Source organism: Lemur catta, chromosome 4, assembly GCF_020740605.2.
Source record: "Lemur catta isolate mLemCat1 chromosome 4, mLemCat1.pri, whole genome shotgun sequence".
Lineage (NCBI taxonomy): Eukaryota > Metazoa > Chordata > Mammalia > Primates > Lemuridae > Lemur > Lemur catta.
The window spans coordinates 91,546,194-91,568,916 of record NC_059131.1 but is presented as its reverse complement, the minus strand read 5'-3'; the positions used below and the strand labels follow the sequence as shown (position 1 = coordinate 91,568,916).

Sequence of the window (22,723 nt, the reverse complement as noted above, 5' to 3'; positions counted from 1 at the left end):
ACACCCTGACTTGATTATTACACACTCTACACATGTAACAAAATATTGTGTGTACTGCATAAAATGTATAAATATTATGTATTAATAAATTTTTTTAAATAAAGAGTGCAGATATATTTCTATATTGCCTATCCAATAGTTTATTAATTAAAATGGTGCTAACTCTTATTATCCAAATAATAATTAGAGCACTGCTCAAGACCATTCTCTTAGATGCTTACAGGGACTTTTGATGCTTTCTTCTGACCCTATGTGATGTTTGCTTAGAAAGATTTCCTTCTCAATTTGGAACGTAGTAACAACAGTAGCAGTAGCAAACTACTACTTTTTCCATTGATAAAAACTCCCTTATTTAAAGATAGCTCCCACTGTGTTTTATATACATTTTCTCATTTAATTCTCAGAATTTTATTAGGTGGGTATTATTAGTTTCCTTTACACATGAGGAAATTGAGGCTTAGACACTTTAAAAGAGTTGACCAAAATCATGACCAATAAGTGAAAGAATTGGTCTAGGAAGCTCAGATGGCCTAAGTCAGTAGTCAGTAGGACACGGACAGGAAAGGAAAGAAACAGAGGAGGAAGGAAAGAAGATGGGGCAGAAAAGTTAGAGTCAGACATAGGAAGAAAGAAAATAGTCCTCATCTTTTTAAGGTATCCAAAAGTAGAATGCATGCCCGTGCCATTTTAGCTCCTGAATAAAGAATGCCTAGAAATGAAAAAAGAGGAGAATGAACACCAAGTTGGCTAAGGGCTGTTCCGATCAGATTTTGTTCCGATCTCTGAATGTAAAACTTGTCCTTAAATTCCACACAAGAGCAACTGTCCGTGGCATTGGTCTATGATAGAGGTGCCAGAATAAACAGTTGGAGAAATGAGTCTGTGGTTCAGCAGTAAAATAAAAAGGAAGCTTCCAGGGTATTTCAGGAGAAAGGTATGGGGAGAGCTTATCTAAGGAGAAGGAGACATGAAAGAGTCAACATCAGCTACCCTTTGGTAAAAATATTTCATCTGTGCTCATAAGCTGTGTGTGAATCTTCAAAATGTGCCAAATGCCCAAGAGATAAGCAGCCCTTGGCTAAAGGCAAAATTATAAAACGTTGAAAATGTACTCCTCAGGCTGATGAAAGATTGGAGGGGAGGTTTATTTTCCCCCAATCCTGTTTCACTAGCACACAGAAAGATTCTGTCTAGGACCAATGATGGTAGACTTAACCAAACTTACAAGAAATCCTGCTCAGTTTGCTCATCTCTACCTTGCTATTATAATAAAGTATGGTATCTAGGACCCAATATAACATTAGCATATCCTTTTAAAATGTTTCAGAATGGAGAGATGGTATTATTCAATAATATTTATTATTATTGTTCTAAGCAATCATATTAACTTTTGTTTGAATTCTTCCAAAATATAGGTTTACCTGTTGTAGTTTTAATGGCTCCCATAGTAGAATAGGGGGATTTCAAAGCTTTAACCTAAATGAGTGAATAATATCTATTTTGGGGCTATAGGGGAGGCAGACTAGTGGACTGTGATACTCCACAATGCTTCATAGCACAGGTTTGGGGCCAGGCAAGGAATAAAATATATTTAAGGTGTGATACTTAGTGCTGTAACGAACATAGGCCAGCTGCTTAATATTTCTCAGCCTTCAGAAGTTTTCTGTAAAGTTTAGTTCAGAAAATTCAAGAAAATTTCTCATCCTGGTGCCCTGTCCATAGAGAATTAATAGATATCATTGGTATTTTGCAGCCATGGAGCCTCTCAGGGAAGTTGACATCATAGACTCATTATTTTCCTTTTTACCTATATTTTCGTTTTCTACAAAACTAATATGAAAATAACAGAAGGAATCCAACTAAACATTTGCCTATATATTTTATATCTTAATGAAATCAATGCTTTTCATTCATCTAGGTCTTTTTATGAATGTATATTAATTTTAAAAAAAATATTTCTATAAATTTAAGGTTTATATTCTAAATATTGCCACTATATTATGGAAATTTTCATTTTCTGGAAGTCTCCTTTTTCTTTTATCATCTGTTTCCTCCCTCCAAGGAAATAGGTTGCAATGTTTTACAAATGAAATATTCCCCTTTAGAGAATGTAGCTTTATTTCATAAAAATAAGATCATATGTGTATATATATGTATATAAACTTACCTTTTTATTTACCATTATGTACTAAGCAAGACTCTAAGTTAATGACACTAAGCGATAGAAATAAAAGCTTCCTATTGTAAGGATACGTGCAGGGAGCTTTATATTGCTGTATTGTTTGTAGTAGCAGAACTGCTAACCACCCTAAATGTCTGTCAGTGGGGTAAGGGTGATTAAACTGAAGTACATCCATATTATGGGGCATTCTGTGGCTATTTTAATAATATTTAAAGCTCCATCTATAGACATATTTTTGAGTTGGGAAAGAAAACAGAAATGATTGATATAATGTCCTCATATTGAAGATCAGGAAATTGAGACATGAAGCAACTTGCCCAATTTTACTTCTTGAGAGAGCCACACACAAGCCTGACTTTTAGTCCAGTGCTCACTCCACCCTGGCCTCCCACTCCTGGCATATGTTGGCTACAAAGTTCACAGTTCGTATGGAGCAGAGGCTCAGCTGTGGGTGTATTTGCATGTGAATTTCCGGCATGTATTTTAAAAGGCTTTTAGTGCAACATCTTTTGCAGTGAGTACTAGATAGCATGTAACACAAAAACTGCATTAGGTGGTTTTCCTTAGGTGGTTTTCCGTTACAGCACATAGTTAGTGCCACCCGTTGTCCTGCATTTGTTCCCTGACTGATTTTCCTGGAGGAGGTCACAGCCCTCTTTTACTTTGCTTTGCACCACCATGGCAGGGTCCTGAATATTTAATCATGCTGCTCTGATGAGAAGGGGGTATGGCAGCGAGTTCCAGGGCAGTGTGTGCAGTGTGATCATCCTCAGACTGCTGTTTGGAAATGAATCCTTAGGGCACGCTCAAGGACACTCAAAAGGCACGGAGGATTCTGAGCCGTGCTTTTCCTTCACCTAGTCAAAACTGAATTCAGAACTGTGAGATGAAGTCCTAAAGAGCTCCTTACTTTCTGCAAAATCTAATATTTGGCTTTATGTAAATCAACACAAGAATACCTAGTTCAGAAAGAACGGCAGCAGTTGCATTTTGTTGCTGTTATATTGCTTCGTTTTCCATAATGGCATGCCAAAATATGCACCCCTATCCTATTTAATCTGAAAGTTGCAAGTGCTGACACCCTTGCTGGTTATCATAATATGATGTTGATAATTATTAGCTGATAGACTAGGGTACGTGCTGCTTTTTTGACATTTGGCTCAAGGCATTAGTATTGTTATAAAAGCATCAGTGGAAACTTTAGCACAAAAGGGATTACTCACACTAAAGAGAATTATAACCTGGTATAGACATGATATCATTGAGTAAATAAGTTTCTGTGATTATCTCATGCCGTTGCATCTAATATGTCTGGGTGTTTTACTTAAGTGAGAAAGTCTTTTTTATAGGGCAAATCAGGAATACTTCCATTTTAATACCATCCTCCTTATTCCTCATAATCTTTAGACTGGTTCTTTGGCTTTTTGTTGGCTGTTTTAACTTTTTATTGATTTATTTTTAATTTGGATCTTCCCCTTTTTAAACACTGGTATTTTGTGGTAAATAAATAGTGGAAGGCAGTTCAATCTCAATTGAAAAATAGGGCAATGCCATTTATAACTGAGACAATGTGACAGCAGCCTTGTAAGGCACCTCTGTCCCCTTCAGGTAGTCTATCCATATTCAGTTTGAACTGCCACTTCCACATGGGTGACATTGACATGTGACCTTCAACAATGACCTTTCTTCTGAATGCTAAATCAGCATTTCTAAATGCTCAGTTGGAAACTTAGCATCATTTGAAACTTAGTTCCCAATCTCTGCCTGGTAAATAGAAGATCAATAAAAATTTACTGAGTCAATTCATCATCTGTATATGTTGGCATAGGGTTATGGGGAGGTCAACAAATTTATTGCTCTTTTCAATTATTTTTTATTATGCTACTCACCTTCATTTGGTTACCTCAGACTCAAAATTGTCATTTCTGAGATCTCATAAGAGAATGAGGCCGAAGGTTCTGGGCTTCTCTCTTAAAAAATGAACAAAAATATTTTTAGTTAGAGTTCAGCTTACTCATATTTGTATTAGTCAAATAGTATATATAACATAATTGAAAAAAATGACTAATCTCCAAAACATTTACTAGAAGTAAGGAAGAGAATACCATGCTGAATCCTAAAGTTTAAATAATGTATGTGGCCTAATTGTTTTTAAACACATTGGCCATTCCAATAAGATACTGTAAAAAGGCAGTGTCACCAAATGTGTGGGAGTCCATTAGATCCCAGTGGACATCACAGGATTGCTTGTGGTTGATGAGTTCTGTTGAAGCCAAATGAGCAAGCTGATTGTTTTAAAGCTGCCTATTGATTGTCTTTGATATAACTGCAAATGAGACCTCCTTGACTCATTTGTGATTTGTTTTGAAATGGAAGTCTGGGGACACATTACCAAGACCACATCCCAGCTTGCCAGTGATCTGCAGGTGGCGTTGGACACCTGGCGGGTTATTGGGACTTTAATAAAGCCATAGTTTTTTCCATCTTCAGCTTGCAATTGGCTTTTCTTTGACTTTTCATTTCAAGATGATTGTTGGCTTAGGTCAGTTTGATTAACAAAATTCTGTGTTTTTTGAGAACTCAGGAGACACTAAATTTGTACGACTCCCTGCCCCATACTCAGGGATTCTGAATCTGTATGTTAAAGGCTGGGCCCAAGAATGCTGCATTTTCCACAGGCATTCCAGGTGGTTCTGATACAAATAAGCCAAACATCATACTTGAAGAAAAAGTAGGTAGGAATGTGGATGAAATTAAGTGGATACGCTCCAGGGATATCTATAAAGAAAAAAAATATATATGATCCCTTAAAAACTGTTATATAATTGTAGGATACTATTTTAATGCTTCCAGTAACTACATGTGTTTTGTCAGGCAGGAGATTACACACCTGCTTAATAGCTGAGTAAAATGTATCTGAGTAAAGTTAAATAATTTGATATTTTATTACAGCCCAAGAGTAGAACCTCAGTTCCTCACTCTATATGGCCCATCAGAGAGTGGAAAATAAAGAATATCTCATGAAGAAAATAAGCTGATACATATGTCTTTAGGACATTGTTTTCAGCCTAACCTTGTGGAATATTGAACTCGAGGACACGTCTAGTTTCCTTTTCTTATAATCTGGGTGTAAATCTATTACTGGGAACTCAGCCCCTGTCCCACTACTGGCTCCTCAGCCTTCCCTTCTTCAAAGTCCTGCCTGCTGACATGGAAACCCATTTCCAAGCCCATGATGCCCATCATGTCTCCATTGGGCAGGACTCTGCAGTGTCTTTTTCTTCTTTTAAGTATGATGGATACATCTACCTCGACACTCAGGGCTCTCCATCAGCTAAACACATCTACTCCCATCTCCCCTAACAGCAGTTGCAAGGCCCTTAGTGCTCCAGGTAGGTGGAGTCTAATCAATGAAGCCTCAGCTCTACCTGGTGCACAATTCCGGTGGACTCTTCCTCCAAAACACGCACTAATGTCATAAGCACTTTTCCCTTACCTCTGAACACTCATGTATGACAAACTATGGCTCTCCTTCTTAAACAAAACAAAACAAAACAAAACAAAAAATAATTCAACCTCATCTTCTAGAAAACCTTTCACTTCTTCAGGCCTCCAGATTTTTTTATATTTATTCTTTTCAATCTCTATTAAATAGATAATTCTATGAATCTATTAACATGTAAATATTTGTCTGTATTATCACACTTCATTAATACCAAGATGATATAGAATTCTCAAATCTATCAATGGTTTAGTTTCCATTGTGTCACACTAAATTATGGCAAAAAAACCTCAATAATGGTATCATCTAAGCATTGCCTAAAATATTTATTAGATGTTTTGTGGTAGTTTTAGACCTAGGCACTCTAAAGGAGGACTTATCTTGCCAGTAGGTTTGATTTTGACTTGCTTTGTATTCACACAGCTGTCACCAAAGTTGATGCAAACATTAATAGTGTGATGGCATGCTCTTTATTCATTGAAGTAGGGGAACTGTATGCTTCTGGAATAATAATGGACCTGGCATTGGGACATTCCTCTCTAATGGACACTAGCTACTCTGATATTTTATCAAGACCCACTTTCAAAACCTGTGACTATGCCACAAAGCTCTGTTCTGCTTCTTTTTGCAGCCCATGGTGTGCTATTTTTGTGCTGCACATGTTTAATTTTGCAACTTGTGACAATTTGTAAAGCATAACAATGTCTATTCCCACTGAGATACACAGAATACACCCAGATGTATTGACAGGAGCAGTCTTTGGGGGAAAACTCCATTGTGAGAAGAATCTTCTTAGCAATCACTAGACTCTTTCTTCCTTGAAGGGAAGCCAACCTCCTTTTCTTAATAAATCAGTCATATTTATTTTTCCATTCTAAGGAGCAATGAGGTGCACCTAAGTACATTTACAATTTGCTTTACACGAACTTGGCCTTCTCTGAAAGAGCAGCTCAGAAAAACATTTCCTCTAAAATGCAATTAGGAGAAATTTATCTTGAAATGAGCCTACACTTCTAAATCCCTCTGTAACTTACTTAGCAAAACCAGTAGTTGCTTGCGTAATCATCCCTCATCACACAACATTTCTTTCTTATCACACAGTGAGGCAGTTTGACTTTAAATTAAATTTACCTGTAATACTACTGCAAGGAACTTTAGTTGTCTCCATACCATGTGCCGAAAATGCTAACTGGTTTCATCTAGAAAACCTTTGATCCCTCATGAGATGCTGTAAAGTTCAGCCATATTTCTCTGTGAATGGCATTGGCTTTGCTCAAACGTCTCTGAAATAATAAGGGCATCTGTTATTATTGAACATGCAATGCTTAATTATTGGTATTATACAGTAGTGGTTATATTTAATCCAAATTACCTGATAAATAAAAGAACATTTTTCATTTTCTAATACTCTGTGACATTTTATATTTCTGTTCTTAGTTATGTTTTATATTTTCATGAGGATAGCCTTAAACAATAATATTTACCCCCCCACTCCCCAATAATATTAATACATAGATACAGACAATAGATCCCCTGCAAACATCCAGCACAATTGGTGATTAATAATTGCTTTTCCTAGAGAAAAGATTGATTATACTGGTGGTCTCGCCTTCAAGGTGAAAAATGAGCCTTTAGCAAGGGCTTTGAGAAGGTTTCCAAATAGGATGACTTGTCGAGTACTGGGCTACAGAAATGTGTATATGTAGAGAAAGTACCTACTGTATACTCTAGGTATCCACCTGACTCACAGCTCCTTCAATGCTCTACTCCAACGTCTACTCACCTTTGAGGACTTTGGTGATCACTGTATTTTACATGCACTGCCACCCTTTTCCCGCATTCAGTTATATTTGGTGCCCCTTTCCCCATGGTATTGCTTCTTCTCCCTCCACCCATTATAATGTAAGCTCCACGAGACACTGATTTTGTCTATTTGGTTCACTTGTGTATATTCAGCACCTAAAACAGCAAAACATAGTAGGCGCTCAAAAGGCATTTTAAAAAATTTTATGTATCTAATTTTTGATTAAACATTTTTTATTTTGGGATAATTATAGATTAATATGTAACTGTAAGAAAATTAGGCCGGGCGCGGTGGCTCACGCCTGTAATCCTAGCTCTGGGAGGCCGAGGCGGGTGGATCGCTCAAGGTCAGGAGTTCGAGACCAGCCTGAGCAAGAGTGAGACCCCGTCTCTACTAAAAAAAAATAGAAAGAAATTATCTGGCCAACTAAAAATATATATACAAAAAATTAGCCGGGCATGGTGGCTCATGCCTGTAGTCCCAGCTACTCGGGAGGCTGAGGCAGTAGGATAGCTGAAGCCCAGGAGTCTGAGGTTGCTGTGAGCTAGGCTGACGCCACGGCACTCACTCTAGCCGGGGCAACAGAGCGAGACTCTGTCTCAAAAAAAAAAAAAAAAAAAAAGAAAATTATATAGAGAGATCCCATGTATACTTTATTCAGGTATCCACAATGGTAACATCTTACAGAACTATCATACAATATCACAACTAGAATATTGGCATCAATACAGTGAGGATACAGAACATTTCTGTCACCACAAGGATCTGCCATGTTGCCCTTCTATAGCTACATCCACTTCCAGCTGCTGCCCACTCCTTTCTTAACCCTTGGCATCCACTAGTCTGTTCTCCATTTTGATAATTTTTTCATTTCGAGAATGTTATATGAATGAAATCATGTTCCTTGAGATTCTTCCAAGTTGTGTAGTTTATTCCTTTTTATTGCTGTGTAGTATTCTATGGTATGAATGTATACCTTTTTGTTAACCATTCTCCCATTAAAATGCACCTAGGTTGTTTCCAGTTTGGGGCTCATATAAGTAAAAATGCTTTAAGCATTTGTGTATAGGTTTTTGTGTGAAAATAAATTTTCATTCCTTTGGATAAATGATCAAAGGAGCAATTGCTGGGTTTTATGGTTAATATATATATTTAGAATTTTAAGGCACTACCAAACTGTTTTCCAGAGTGGCTGTACCCTTTTCCATTTCTGCCAACAACGTATAACTGATCTATTTCTCTGTGTCCTTGCCAACCTTTGGTCTTGTCACTGTTTTTCTTTTTTCTTTTTTTCTTTTTTTTTATTTTAGTCATTCTGATAATTGTGTAGTGATAGTTCACTGTAGTTTTGCTTTGCATTTCAATAATGATAAATAGGGTTAAATATCTTTGCATGTACTTATTTGCCATCTGTACATCTTTTTGGTGAAATATCTCTATGTATTTTGTTCATGTTCTAATTAGATTGTGTGCTCTTATACTGTTGAATTTTAAGCGTTCTTTATATGTTCTAGATATGAATCCTTTATCTGATATGTGGTTTACAAATATTTACTTCCACTCTGTCTTCTGCTTGTCTTTTCATAGTCTTAAAAGGGTCTTTTTGATGAGTGAAATTATTACAGTTTGATGACATCTAATTTATTTTCTCTTTTTGTGGCTCATGCTTTTGGTGTCAAGTCTAAAAACTCTTTGCCTAGCCCTAGATTTGGAAGATTTTCTTTTATTTTTTTCCCTGAGCTTTTATAGTTTTACATTTTATGTTTAAGTCCATGATTTATTTTGAGCTAATATTTGTATGTAACCTTTGTCAAGGTTAGGTTTTTGCCTACAGATGTCCAATTGCTCCAGCATCATTTGTTAAAAGGCTATCTTCCCTCCATTGAATAGCTCTTGCATCTTTGTCAAAAATCAGTTGTGCATAATTGTGCGGATCTATTTCTGGGGTTTCTTTTCTGTTCCATTGAATTATGTGCCCTCTCTCCATCAATACTACAATCTTAATTACTGTATCTGTATTAAGTCTTGAAATCATTCTACCTGATTTAAAGACTTTTTCTTCTTTTCAAAATTGTGCTGGCTATCCCAGTTCCTTTGTACCTCTCTATAACTTTTAGAATAATTGTGTCTATATTTTTAAAAAAGCCTTGCTGGGATTTTTATTGCATATCAATTGTATATAAATTTGGGGAGAATGGATATCTTTACTATGTTGAATCTTTCAATACATGAACACAATACTTATCTCCATTTATTTACATTTTTTTAATAAGAGTTTTTGTAATTTTCAGCACACAAATCTTATACATGTTTTGTTAGATTTGCACCTAAGAATTTCATTTTCTAAGTGATGGTAAATGATATTAGATTTTAAATTTCAATGTCCATATGTTCCTTGCAAGTACAATAGACTTTTTATAAGTGGTACAATTGAGTATTTAGCTATTAATAGTATTCTATGACCTTTCTGAACTCACTAATTAATTTTAAGAGTTATTTTATAGTTTTCTTGGGATTTTCTTTAGAGAAAATCATATCAGCAAAGAGGATGATTTTATTTCTATCTTTACAATCTGTATATTGTTAATTTTAGTTTCTTACTCCATTGCACTTGCTAATACTCCCAACACTTTGTTGAATAACACTGATTGAAATACTTTCTTGTCTTGTTCCTGATCTTAGGGCGAAGTCATTCAGTCTTTCGTCATTACATCATTAAGTATAATGTTACCAGGAGGTTTTTGTAGATGTTTTTTATCAAGTTGAAGAACTTTCTCTCTATTCCTATTTCTCTGAATTTTTTGTTGTCCTGAATGTGTGTTGAATTTTGTTATGTGAGTTTTTACATCAATTGATATGATCATATGATTTTTTTCCATTAGCCTGCTAATATGGTAGATTATTTTGATTGATTTTAGAATATTGAACCATCCTTGCATCTCTAGAAGGAACACCACCTGGTTATGGTACATAATTCTTTTTATATATTGTCAATTCATTTTGAAAATGTTTTGTTAAGGATTTGGGGGTCTATACTTGTAAGAAATATTTGTCTGCACTTTTATGGTATTGTCTTTGTCTGATTTTCATATCAAACTAATGATAGATTCACAAAATGAGTAGAAAGTATTGCCTCCTTTCTATTTTCTAAAAGAGATTGTTAAGAATTTGTGTGTTAACTCTTCTTTACATGTTTGGTAGAATTCTTCAGTGAAATCACATGGCTTGAACATTTACTTTATAGGAAGTTTTTAAATTAAATTCATTTAGCACTTATAGAGCTATTCAAAGTATCTATTTAATATTGGGTGAATTATTTTATTAAAGTTAGCATGTTTTTGAAGAATTGGTTTATCTTATCCAATTTGTCCAATTTATGTTGTAGAGTTGTTTGTAGTATTCTGCTCTTACAGAGTGAATACTTGTGTTTTACCCACACACATATTTTTATGTGAAGCCCTAACTCCCGATGTGATGATATTAATATTTGGAGGTAGGACTTTTGGCAATAATTAGGTTTAGATGAGGTCACAAGGGTAGCACCTCATGACAGGATTAGTGCCCTTGTAAGAAAAGACTAGAGAGCTAGAGATCACAATGGTTGAGCCCCTGTGGTGGGATTAGTGTCCTTGTAGGAAGAGACCACACCCTGTGTACTCTCTTTCCACCATGTGAGGCTACAGAGAGAAGGTGCCATTACACAACCTGGAAAGAGAGCCCTCACTAAGATATGAATATGCTGGTACCGCGATCTTGGACTTCTCAGTTTCCAGAACTGTGAGAAATAAATGTCTGTGGTTTAAGCTGCCCAGTCTATGGTATTTTGCTGTAGCAGCCTGACATGACCAATACATCTGCTATTATCTTTTTGACATCTGCAGGTTCACTAGTCATATCTCTCATTTTAAAAGGTATTTTAAAAATTCATCTTAATTTTTTAGTGTATTATAGATATCTAAATTCTAGTATGTCCAAAGTAGAACTTTTGATTTTCTTAGCGCTAGCAGAATACCTACAGTATTAATTTTTTAATTTATTTTTATTTTTAAATTTTAATGGACAAATAATAATTGTATGCATTTATAGAGTATAATATGATGTTTTGATATATGTATACATTGTAGAAAGAGTAAATCAATCTAGTTAACATATCCATTACTTCATCTACTTATTTTTTGTGGTGAGAATGTTTAAAATCTACTGTGTTACCAATTTTGAAGTATGCAATATTTTATCATTAACTATGGTCACCAAGCTATGCAATAGATCAATAAAACTTATTCCTCCTATTTGACTCAAAGTTTTTGCTCTTTGACCAACATTTTCCCTTTCCTCATCCACCCCCAGCCCCAGCCTCTGGTAACTACCATTCTACTTTCTGCTTTTGTGAGTTCAACTTATCTAGATTCTACATACAACTTATCTATATTCTGATTGCATGCAGACCATGCAATGTTTGTCTTTCTGTGCCTGGCTTATTTCATTTAGCATAATATCCTCCACGTTCTTCCATATTGTCATAAATGACAGAATTTCCTTCTTTTTATAAGACTGTATAGTATTCTATTGTGTATGTATACCACATTCTCTTTACTCATTCACTGATGGACACTTGCGTTGTTTTCATATCTTGGCTATTGTAAATGATGATGAAATGAACACAAGGCAGATATCTATTCAACATATTGATTTAAATTTCTTTGTATATATACCCAGAAGTGATTTTGACAAAGATACCAAGAACACACAATGGAGAAAGGACAGTCTCTCCAGTAAATGTTGTTTGGAAAACTGGATACCCACATGCAGAAGAGTGAAATCAGACCTTTTTCTCATACCATATACAAAAGAAATCAACTCAAAATGGATTAAAGACTTAAATGTAAGACCTGAAACTATAAAACTACTAAAAGAAAATATGGGAGCAAGTGCCAGGACATTGGTCTGGGCAATGATTTCTTCTATAGGACTCCAAAGAATAGAGCACAAAAACCAAAACAGACAAATAAGATTGCATCAAACTAAAATGTTTCTGCACAGCAAAGAAAACAATTAATAATGAAAAGACAACCCATGATTGGGAGAAAATATTTGTAAAACATAAATCTAATAAGGGGCTGATATACAAAGTGTATAATTCAAACAACTCAATAGCAAGAAAACAACTCAATGAAAAAATGAGCAGAGGACCTGAATAGATATTTCTCAGAAAGCAGCATACAAATGGCCCACAGGTTTATGAAAACATGCTCAACATCTCAACATCACTAATCATTAGAGAAATGAAAATTAAAATCACAATGAGCTATTGCTCCATACCTGGTAGAATGGCTATTATCAAAAAGACAAAAGATAATAAGTGTTGGTGAGAATATGGAGAAAAGATAATCCTAGTATGCTGGTGGTAGGAAGGTAAATTAGTACAGTCATTATGAAAAACAGTATGGTGGTTCCTCAGTAACTAGGAATCATGTTATGATTCAGCAATCCTACAGTTTTTCTGTTTTAACAACTCATTAAATTTATCCATTTAGTTGGTCCATTCACAAATTAAATTATTTCTTCTCTTTCCCTCATGCCCTATTCAGTGTACCAAACTGTACTAAGTCTGTTTCCAAATATCTCCAGAAACCAGCCACCTCTATTTCTATTCCAGGCCATCCCATGATTATTCTCACCTGGACCACTGTGATTCCCCATCTTCCATTCTTCCATTCTTATTCCCTTGCAGTTCATCCTTTACATAGCAGACAGATCACACAAATTCCTTATCTCCTAGAGTGGCTTTCCAGCAAACAGACTCAAATCTGAATTCCTTACCCTGGCTATAAGGCTCCACATACTGTAGCCCCTGACTTCCTCCACGAAAATTTCTCCTAGAATTCTTTCCTGGCTCGTTATTCTTCAGCAGCTACACCCTTCTTTCTGCTCCTTGAGAGTATCAAGCTCATTCCCAGCTTGGGATCTTTGCACAAGCCTTTTCCACCATTGATGATGCTCTTTTCCCTAAATATCTCATCATCTGTCTGCTCCTTCTTGTAAATTATACCCCAGATTAATTTCTTTTCTTAGACATCTCTTCTCTGATCCCTCAACCTACTCACTTTCTATGCTGCAAGCCTGGTTTTAATTTTATCTATGGAACTCATTCATATGAGATGCGTTCATACTTATTATTTGTCGATTTGTTATTTTCTAGCTGAGCTGTGAGATCTATGAGAACAGAGCCTTGCCTTTCTTAGTTACTACTGTACCCACTGCACACATAATAGCTGGATGAATTAATAAAAGTTATGGGCTTAAGGTTGTCCATATCCTATTTTATTTTCCACCAAACAAGTAACGTATGTATTCTGATGCCAACTTTGTAGATAAGGAAATGAGGCTTTGAAATAATTAACTCAAGTATAGAACTACAATTGTATGTTTCTTCTGCCTATTTCAAATGTGTTGGGAGCAAGAACTTCAAAAAGTATGTTGCTTACCTTTGTGTATGAATCCATTTGTATCTTAAACACTTTCAACTAAAGTTTTGAAAATTTCTGAAAAGCATGCTTCATTATGCCATTTAAATTGTTAGACCACTGAGACAAGTGGGAAAGTGTAAGAGTTATAAAAGAAAATGAGTTACCACTAAATGTGTTTAAGTCTATGATTCCAGGGGTGCTTCTTTCTTTCTTTTGTTCTTCTTCTTCTTTTCTTTTTTTTTTTTGAGACAGGGTCTTCCTCTGTCTCCCAAGCTAGAGTACAGTGGTGTCATCATAGCTCACTGTGACCTTAAACTCCCGGACTCAAAGGATCCTCCTGCCTCAGCCTTCCTAGTAATGGGGCAACAGTTGCACACCACCGTGCCCAGCTAACTTTTCTATTTTTTGTAGAGATGGGGTCGGTCTTGCTCTTGCTCAGGCTGGTCTCAAACTCCTGGCCTCAATCGATCCTCCCACCTGGGCCTCCCAAAGTGCTAGGATCAAAATTGTGAGCCACCGTGCCCTGCCTGTTTCTTTCTTTATTATACAAGAACATCATTTCATAATTAGTATTATTGGGAAATACTAGTCCAAGTAGAATTATTACAACTGTCAGAAATAGGAACAAAAAGGCCTGTCTAGATATTTAAAATATGGAGAATGCACATCCCATAGGTACTAAATCTCACAGATAATATTTATATTTACACAGAACAAGCAAAAACAAACACACAAAAACCCTAGGAGTATAAATTAAGAGTGTAGACAAATCCTAGAAACTGCTCCAGGCACTTAAGAATTCAGACAAAAACTGCACTTTCACAGAAGGTGAGCCTGTAGTGTTCTGGCTTTCATGGCAACTTCCTCTATAACAATGTCTTAATAGAAAATGCTTTGTAAAAATTGCAAACTGTTGCAATTATTCTCACCATTAACTTAAAAGAAGTCATTCAGTAGGAAAAAGTAAGTTGCATTTGCCGTTTGGAAATATGATAAAACTGAGGCAGTTCTTTCTCTTAGGATAATGCAGCAAATTAGTTTTAGAGCTCTGTTGCCTGGAGGCAAAGTAGAGGGCTTAAGAGTTGTGGTTTCCAGGCTGCTGTGTTTTAAAGGAAACAATGATTTCTCCTAATTTCCAAATACCTGAGCCTGGACAGTGCAGAACATACAGCCAATTTTAGGTAACAGCTTGTTTTCCACCTCTGAGCCCATGAAGGGAAGTACATTTATCTGCAATAAAACAGCATTGCCTCTATTTGGTGGTAAATCTTCAACTCTGTTTGTTTAGAATCAGGGTCAGCTTCTCAAATGAGCTTTTTCCCTATTTAGGCTTTCTGAATCTGATTAACACTGTGTCAGGAAATTGTCTGCTGTCTGACCTTGAGCAGCATGCTTTCCTATCCCCCCTCCTTTATTTTATTTTTGGAATCATTTTGCACAGCCTTGGACCCCGAGATTGCTCCTCAGTAGGCTTGATTGCATTAGCAGGTTCTTTTTATTGGTATCCGAAGGGGTTCAGACCCGGTGACCTGTCATCTGTCTTCTCACCTGCTTACATGCTGATTCATTGATGAGCTGGCATCCCAGGCCCCGCCTCCCTCTGAATGGTCTGTGAGGTTGCAATTGCTTCTGGAGAGGGGATGCCGAGCTGAACCATAGCTGGGTTACTACAAGTGTGAACCGGCAGCCTATCTGTTGCCACCGAAGAACTTGACCATACTGAGAAGCCGCGCTTTCTCACCTCCCTGTTACTGTTGTATCCGGCTTCTCTAGCATTTTAAAGGAATTTCTGATTCAGGCACTAACAGCTAATTCCACAGGAGTTGTAAAGCAGCTTGTGACATAAACTGAGACAGAAGTTCCCCCTCAGAGACTGTCTTTCCTTTTTGCTTTCTTTCTTTTTCTTTTTCTTTCTTTCTTTTTTTTAATTGGCAAAGACTTCTGGCTCTCCTCAGAGGAATACCTTGTTGCTTAAGATGAGTGGCTGTAGAAAACGGTGTAAGCGTGAGATATTGAAATTTGCCCAGTATCTTCTCAGACTATTAACAGGTTCTCTTCATACAGGTAATGACTTTTTTTTTTTCCTTTTCTAATAGAGGCTGGTAGAGCATGGTAACAAAGTTGGAATAGCAACAGCTCACTATTTCTTTGCTGTGATTATTTTTAATGTTGTCTAATAAAATGCAATTGTGTTTGCTGAGATTCACATTTCTAAAAATGTGTGCAGTGTAGCTCTAATTTTGGAGTTGAATTGAATTCTATGGATGTATCTGTTATGTTTTTATGGCAGTGTTGCTGTTAAATGTGCCTCAATTTAAGGAAACAGTGTCTTCAGAGTAGAAAGATTTTTAAAAAATGCATGATTGTGCAAGGTTTTTTTTTTTTCTTTCTCCTCTCTCCTGCTTGCTGCAGTTTGCTGGAAAAACATATAGCTGTTCTTCCTGCAGGTATTTAGAAATTCTCTAGAACTCTTTGATCATTGTAATCCATAGATTATTTCCAGTATTTGGTCATGGAGCTTGGCAGCAAAAGAGTTAAGGACATTTCTTTTGGATTTCTCAGTTCCTTGCAAAATGTGAGCAAAATAAAAAACAGCTGAAGAGTAAAGTGTCCATGCGAGATTTGGTATTTGTTTCATTGCAGTAGATTTCAATATTTAAGAATTTGCATGATTGAAATAGAAACTCTATTTAAATCTAAGTGTTGATAGCAAGAAAATATTTTGAATATATTTCAAAATTATGAGGCTAAACCAACAGTTTTGCTGCCGGTGAAATTCCAAGGCAATGCCTTCATTAAGTTAGTGACAGGTGGGACCAAAATTATTTAACACTGAAAATAGATATTTTTTAATGGACCGTCAAACTTTTGCTTGATTAATGTAATACTACACTTTGATTTTGGTCAAAAAGAATGATTGTGAGCTTTGTTTTTCAAATAGTAACTTATACTCGTCTTATTTAATCTAAATAATGAGAAAGAATTAGTAAGGAAATCTAGAAACTATGATGTAGGGTTAAGAGATGAATTTGAGCAACATTTTATCTAAGGAAGTAAAGTCTTTATGGTTATTAACAAAACTACATGTACAATTATGTTGATCATGTAATAGGGGAAAACAATTTTGAGATAACTGACAATCAAATTATTTCAGAAAATATTATTAAATATCAATAGATATTAGTAAGATTATTAATATCCTGTTACTATCCAGATGTTAGTCTTTATGCAGTGCAAGTGACGGTGACTTTTGATGCTTTTTAAAGAATAATCATTGAGAGTCTGTACCTGACTTTTGCCAAGTTGGAGCTCTGTTTTATTTCCCACCCAGCCTTCACCTTGCTATTAAAAATATTTAGTCCCATCAATATGATTTTCACATTACCTATATATTTGCTTTAAGCATTCAAGTAAGTATGGTGTTCCATTTATGATGCCATGTCTCATTGGACAATGCTCAAGATGTGACCTTTTATGTTGTTACGAAATTAGAGAAATAGTTTATAGAAGAAAGGTTTCCATGAGGTTTCTATGATTGTATGTTTTTTTATTTGATAAGGTGATTTTAAGGTTCTGTTTCTTACTGAATTTAGGTGCAGGGTTCTGCCTGTTTTATTCATTCCTTTGTAGAATAGTTTTCATAAACTTCTGATTTCAAAGATTTTTTTGAAATGGTAAATGGTTGTGAAGGTGTAAACCATAAGTATTAAATCCAAAATGCAGCAGTTGTCTAGTCACTGAATAGTACTTTATAATATGACATTTATGAAAAACTAGTACAGCAGCAATATTTTGGTCTCATTCAATGCATATTTAGAAATCAGTGTAGGTAGGATTGCTTTCTTGTTGAGCCACAGAAAAAAAAAATAAGCATAGCGTCTTTGAACTTTAAAAACTAGGACCGATGGATTATCTGTCAGAATTGGTAAGACAGATTTGTGACCTAAAAAATGTGATTACAACAACTTATTTCTTGAAAAAATTCCTTTTGGTTCAATCTCTAATACTTAATGTTGTGAAATCCAGCCGAAATCTTTACAACTACTCAAGAAGCTACTTAGAAAAGCCAATTTATGCATTTACTAGGTCTGTGATAATATACACTGTTTGTATTGTGGAATCTAATGTAAAATTCATTAGGACACTTTCAAGTCCCTTAGCTAGTAATTAATGAAGAAGTAGAAAGCAGGTTTGAATTAGTTTAAAAAATTTGCTTTAAGGTTGTATTTGCAAGTAGTTGCTAATTGTAGCCTGAACAATCAGCATATATGTCTTTGTAGTTATCAAAAATTTAAAACAATACACATACGCCTTGGATGATTTTTTCTTTTTACCAACAATCCTTTGATTTTTTATTTTTTACTCAATGGTGTTATCTGAGGAAATAGTGATTCTGTTTTACATTTGAAAATAGGTTAATTCTGAAATACATGATTTATATCTTTGGCTGTTGCTTCCCATTTGATACCAAAATGACCTATTTATACAAACATAGAACATTTGAAGTGCAAAGAAATTTTCATGGGCACAAACGTTCCTTCAATGTGTCTTATCAGTGTTATTACAAGTTAGAAGGAAGCTCTGAGAGCTTTTCATGTAAGTTTTGTCAATTCCTAGGATTGCGGTAAATGAATAACTTAATTAGTGATTTTTCTAAAGTGATATTTATGTTAGAGACTGCAAATTCAATGGTAAAGACTTGTCCAGCTAAAATAAATACATCTATTTTACCAGAAACTTTTTACATATTTCTATAATAGCAAATCACATCTCAAAGAGTGGATTTTACAATACATATATTGGCTTTACTTTTCATGAAAACATAAGCATTTTTAAAGATTTTGTTTTATATACAATAAATTAAAGAAATCCATATGCAAATATTACAAGTTAATGGCTTTAGCTTAATGTAATGAGGTTCACTGTAGGATCAATTATCTCAATTCCTTTTCAATATAAGACCTACCTCTTGATGTACCAACCATATTATATTCAATTCTAGGTAGGGCTCATGATACCCAATATATTCTTGTGTATCTAAATAAATAGAGATAGGTTATAGGATTGCTCTAGTAATATGACACTTCTATGGATGGACAGTTTGTTTATCACGTGCAACACCCTATCATATGAATGCTGATCTGTTAAGAAAGTGTGAATGATATTACAGACATCAAGTTTTGAACTGTTTCTACTTTGTGTGTGAAATTAGTATTGAAATGTTTTATGGTACTTATTTGAAGGTTGTTTTGACAGTTTTCAATATTCTGTACATTGTTTTCTTGAAAAATCAAGACCTAAACACATTTTTCTATTAGCAAAAATTCCCCAAACATATGTCTGAGGTGGATATTGCCTGAAGCTCTGTTTCAGGCTTCAAGAGTGAAAGTTATAGGTGTGGCAAAGTTCAATTCTTCACCTAAGGGAAGGAAAAGCAATTTAAAGCCAAAACTCCTGTTAAGCATTGGATTGCTGTTTAACTAGTGGGTTAAAGTATTTCAAATTTAATAACATTGTATTATTAAAAGCATAAGGTGAGAATTCATCATTTTATCAAGTAGAGAACTTTAGGTTAAGTTATAAAAGAGAGTGAAAGAGAGAGAGAGTTAGAGAGAGAGAGAGAGTTGAGTGTGTGCACAAGCCAGCACATTTTTACAAGTTTTCATTGAGTGGTTTCTAGCCTTAGCTTGAAGTCAGAATAATTATTTTGTCTTGTTTAAGTTTTCAATCAGGAGTAAAGGGATATTTGGGAGAATTCAGAGTCTTGCTTAATCTTCTCAAACTCAGCTGTTGCTTCCAAATCTGATAAGAAGATCCCTGATTTCAGTGGACAAAACACCTATATATCCAGGTTACTGGTTGTCCCTTTAATTTCAAAAGGAAAACTGCCTGTTAATGTTTTATTGCATTGCAAATAATGTTTTATTTCCTATAAGGTAAGCTTGTAGGGCTTAAAATTCTTCTTTTCTGAAGAGAAGACTGTTTTTATCATTGTGATAACTTTAAAATAGTAAGTTGTCTGATCTCATAGTCTTAGATATGGTAAATTCTTGAAACTCATTTGTTGACTGATTGGCTAAAGCAATCAATCTATTGCAAATCCTCTAAAAGGAAGAGCTAATAGTCAGAGAAAAAGCTGCATTTTCCTGTCTTGATTAAGGTAATCAGAGTCTTTTTTTCCCCAGAAACTTACTTAAGTATTTGGAGAAATATTTAACTTTCACAATACAGGACAAAAACTATTGAGGATATTAAAGATTGATTGCAATATGTATCAGTTATATTTCCAGCAGAAAAGAGAATTCACACTCAGGATGAAAAGTTACCTATTGGGTACAATATATACTATTTAGATGATAGATGTATTAAAAGTGTATACTTCACTATGGAATTTAGTCATGTAACCAAAAAAAAAAAAAAATCAATTGTACGTCCTAAATCTATTTAAAGAAAAAAAAGAATTAAATAAAGGCACTCTATATATCGGCAGAGTATAATGAAATCAACAAGCGCTAATGTGTACTCCAAAGCTAGTAATGGTAGAATGATGGAGAGGTAAGGAAGAACAATCGTTTCTGGAGCCTGGAGAAGGAAACTGTTTGCAGAGGGCTGGACAGGAATGGTGGCCGTCAGTACAGGGTTGAAACCAACCTGCAAAGACATGATAGAAAGGGAACTCAGGGAAAAAAATGCTGGTCTCATTTTCCTCCTACCTTCGTATTTTCTGCTGATACTTCCATTGGCTGAATGCATCCTAGAAGCTAGTGAGAAAGCTACTCTTAGCAGCAGAAATATGTTTATGGCAGTATTGATTATTTTATATTCACTCACCACTGGTATTACCACTGACCAGGATTTCTTTGTTTAAAATTACTAACAGCGGTCATGTTGATTCCCCTAAAAAGATATTGAAAGTGGCATAAGCAAGCTAAGCTTTTCCCGGTGTGATTCGTAAGGTCTCTATTGTCTACCACATCTTTCACCATCACTGTTTATCTTTTACTTGGACAGCAAATCTTCTTTCAAAGGTTTCTCTGTATATTTACTAAATTTTAGAAATAAAATAAGCCTATTGCCTTCAACCAAATTACTCTGTTTTCTGAGAGGATGTCATTGTAATAAGCTAAATTAAATGATATGTGAAATACTGTGATGTTGGCTATACAGGAAGATGGTATTACAACCCAGTAAGGTGTATGGCTATGGTTTGTATTTATTAGATATGTTGATGGCTTTTCTTGGATAAAGTATGTTTTCTCTCCAAGATTATTCTTCCAGCATTGGGACACATATGTGGGTTTGGGAGCTAAGATCTGAGGAGCTGTCCATAATGATGGAAAAAAGCAAAGTTCAATTGGTAATGATAGAAATTGGCATTGATATATTTTTTGCGGTGCACACCAGACAGTTTTGCAAACAAACTAGTTTTTATCAAGCCCCTTCCAAGTATAGTTCTATGCTTTACATTATCCATTTCTTCTGCCTAATAGAGATACAGCAGTAACATCAGGATGTCATGAGACTAATGTGCACTTTATGTTTTTAAAGGAGGGTGGATTAAAAATTCTGCAGCAGATCAACATATGAAGATGGCCAGGTAATAATTACTTTCCAACTTCAGGGAGAACGAATCAGAGAGCAGGGCTGAATGGGTGGCCAGGGTAGGGGCAGAAAGACTGTGGCAAGGTTTGGTTAAGAGAGTAAACTCATAAAAAGCATTCCATCATTTGACACCCTTCTTTATATGTCTCCTGTCTGCTCACTATCTGGCTCTGTTTTCTTCCTCTTTTTGTGATATTCTTAATGACCATAATATAAATGTGTTATGTTAAAATAGGAAAAAGGTTGTATTTCAAGAATGTGTTTTAGAAGAGCTGCTCTCTCTGCTCAATCTCTAATTATGCCTCTGGAAGGTAACAGCATGCACAGAAGAAGGGTTAACAGCCTTGTGTTTGAATTCCAGCTTAATGCCTAATTCCACACTTGTGACTTTACCCAGCTACTCTAACCTGGGTCATCTCATCTGTAAAATGGGGATATCCCTCCATATATTTCTGTTGTTGGCAGGCATTCAACAAATGGTAACTTATGTCACTATTACTGATCTGGTTTATACAGGATGCTTTATTTGTTTTATTCAAGTTAAATTTTTACAAAAGATAATTGGATATCTAATCATTATTATGTTTCCTGGTAATTAGGAATAAATAGAAAACAACCTATACAAATGACTGCAATTTTTAAACTCATTTGCCTTTTATTTTATTAGTTTTCCATAACTATAGTCACCATTTATTCATTCAACCAGCATTTATTAAGCTCTTGTAAGAGCTGAGTCTTGTGGTCTTGTAAGCTATTTCTCCATGACTCCCACTCCCCTATGTTATCCTGCCAAGACAGCAAATAAATAAAAGGCAGTGAACTTCAGCAACCAACATGTGCTCAGATTTCAAAAAGCAGGGGGAGCTATCTCTTGTGGTTTTAGACAAGGGCAATGGACTGCATAAAGGAGACAAAGAGCTTTTAAAATATGTTCCTCTGAAAGAATTAGAGAGAGAGAGGCATGTGAGAGAGAAGGTGAGAAAGAAGCTGGAGAGAGATCCGTGGCATCATATGTAGGAAAAGGAAATTTTGCTAATAAGCTACATTGTCCACCCAACCAGATTGCTGCTGGAACTACCCGGCAAGCCCACCAGAGGGTTCTATTCTCTGCCTGGAGAAATGCTTTCGTAGCTTTTTCAGTGGCCAGGTAGGGAATGTCCCATTTC

At 35.4% G+C, this 22,723-nt stretch overlaps 1 protein-coding gene across 3 annotated transcripts in view; it reads left to right on the top strand.

Moving 5' to 3' along the window:
- Positions 1–22,723, top strand: part of KCNIP4 (potassium voltage-gated channel interacting protein 4) — a 1,084,926-nt gene that overhangs the window by 215,673 nt on the left and 846,530 nt on the right. Inside the window, exon 1 of one of the 3 annotated variants that reach the window (XM_045550455.1) lies at positions 15,613–16,019. The exons of the other annotated variants lie outside the window; for them this stretch is intronic. Coding sequence (XP_045406411.1) covers positions 15,932–16,019 — 88 coding nt within the window. The 5' untranslated portion in view covers positions 15,613–15,931. Of the gene's footprint in view, positions 1–15,612; positions 16,020–22,723 lie in introns of those variants that run through there. 3 annotated transcript variants of the gene reach the window in all.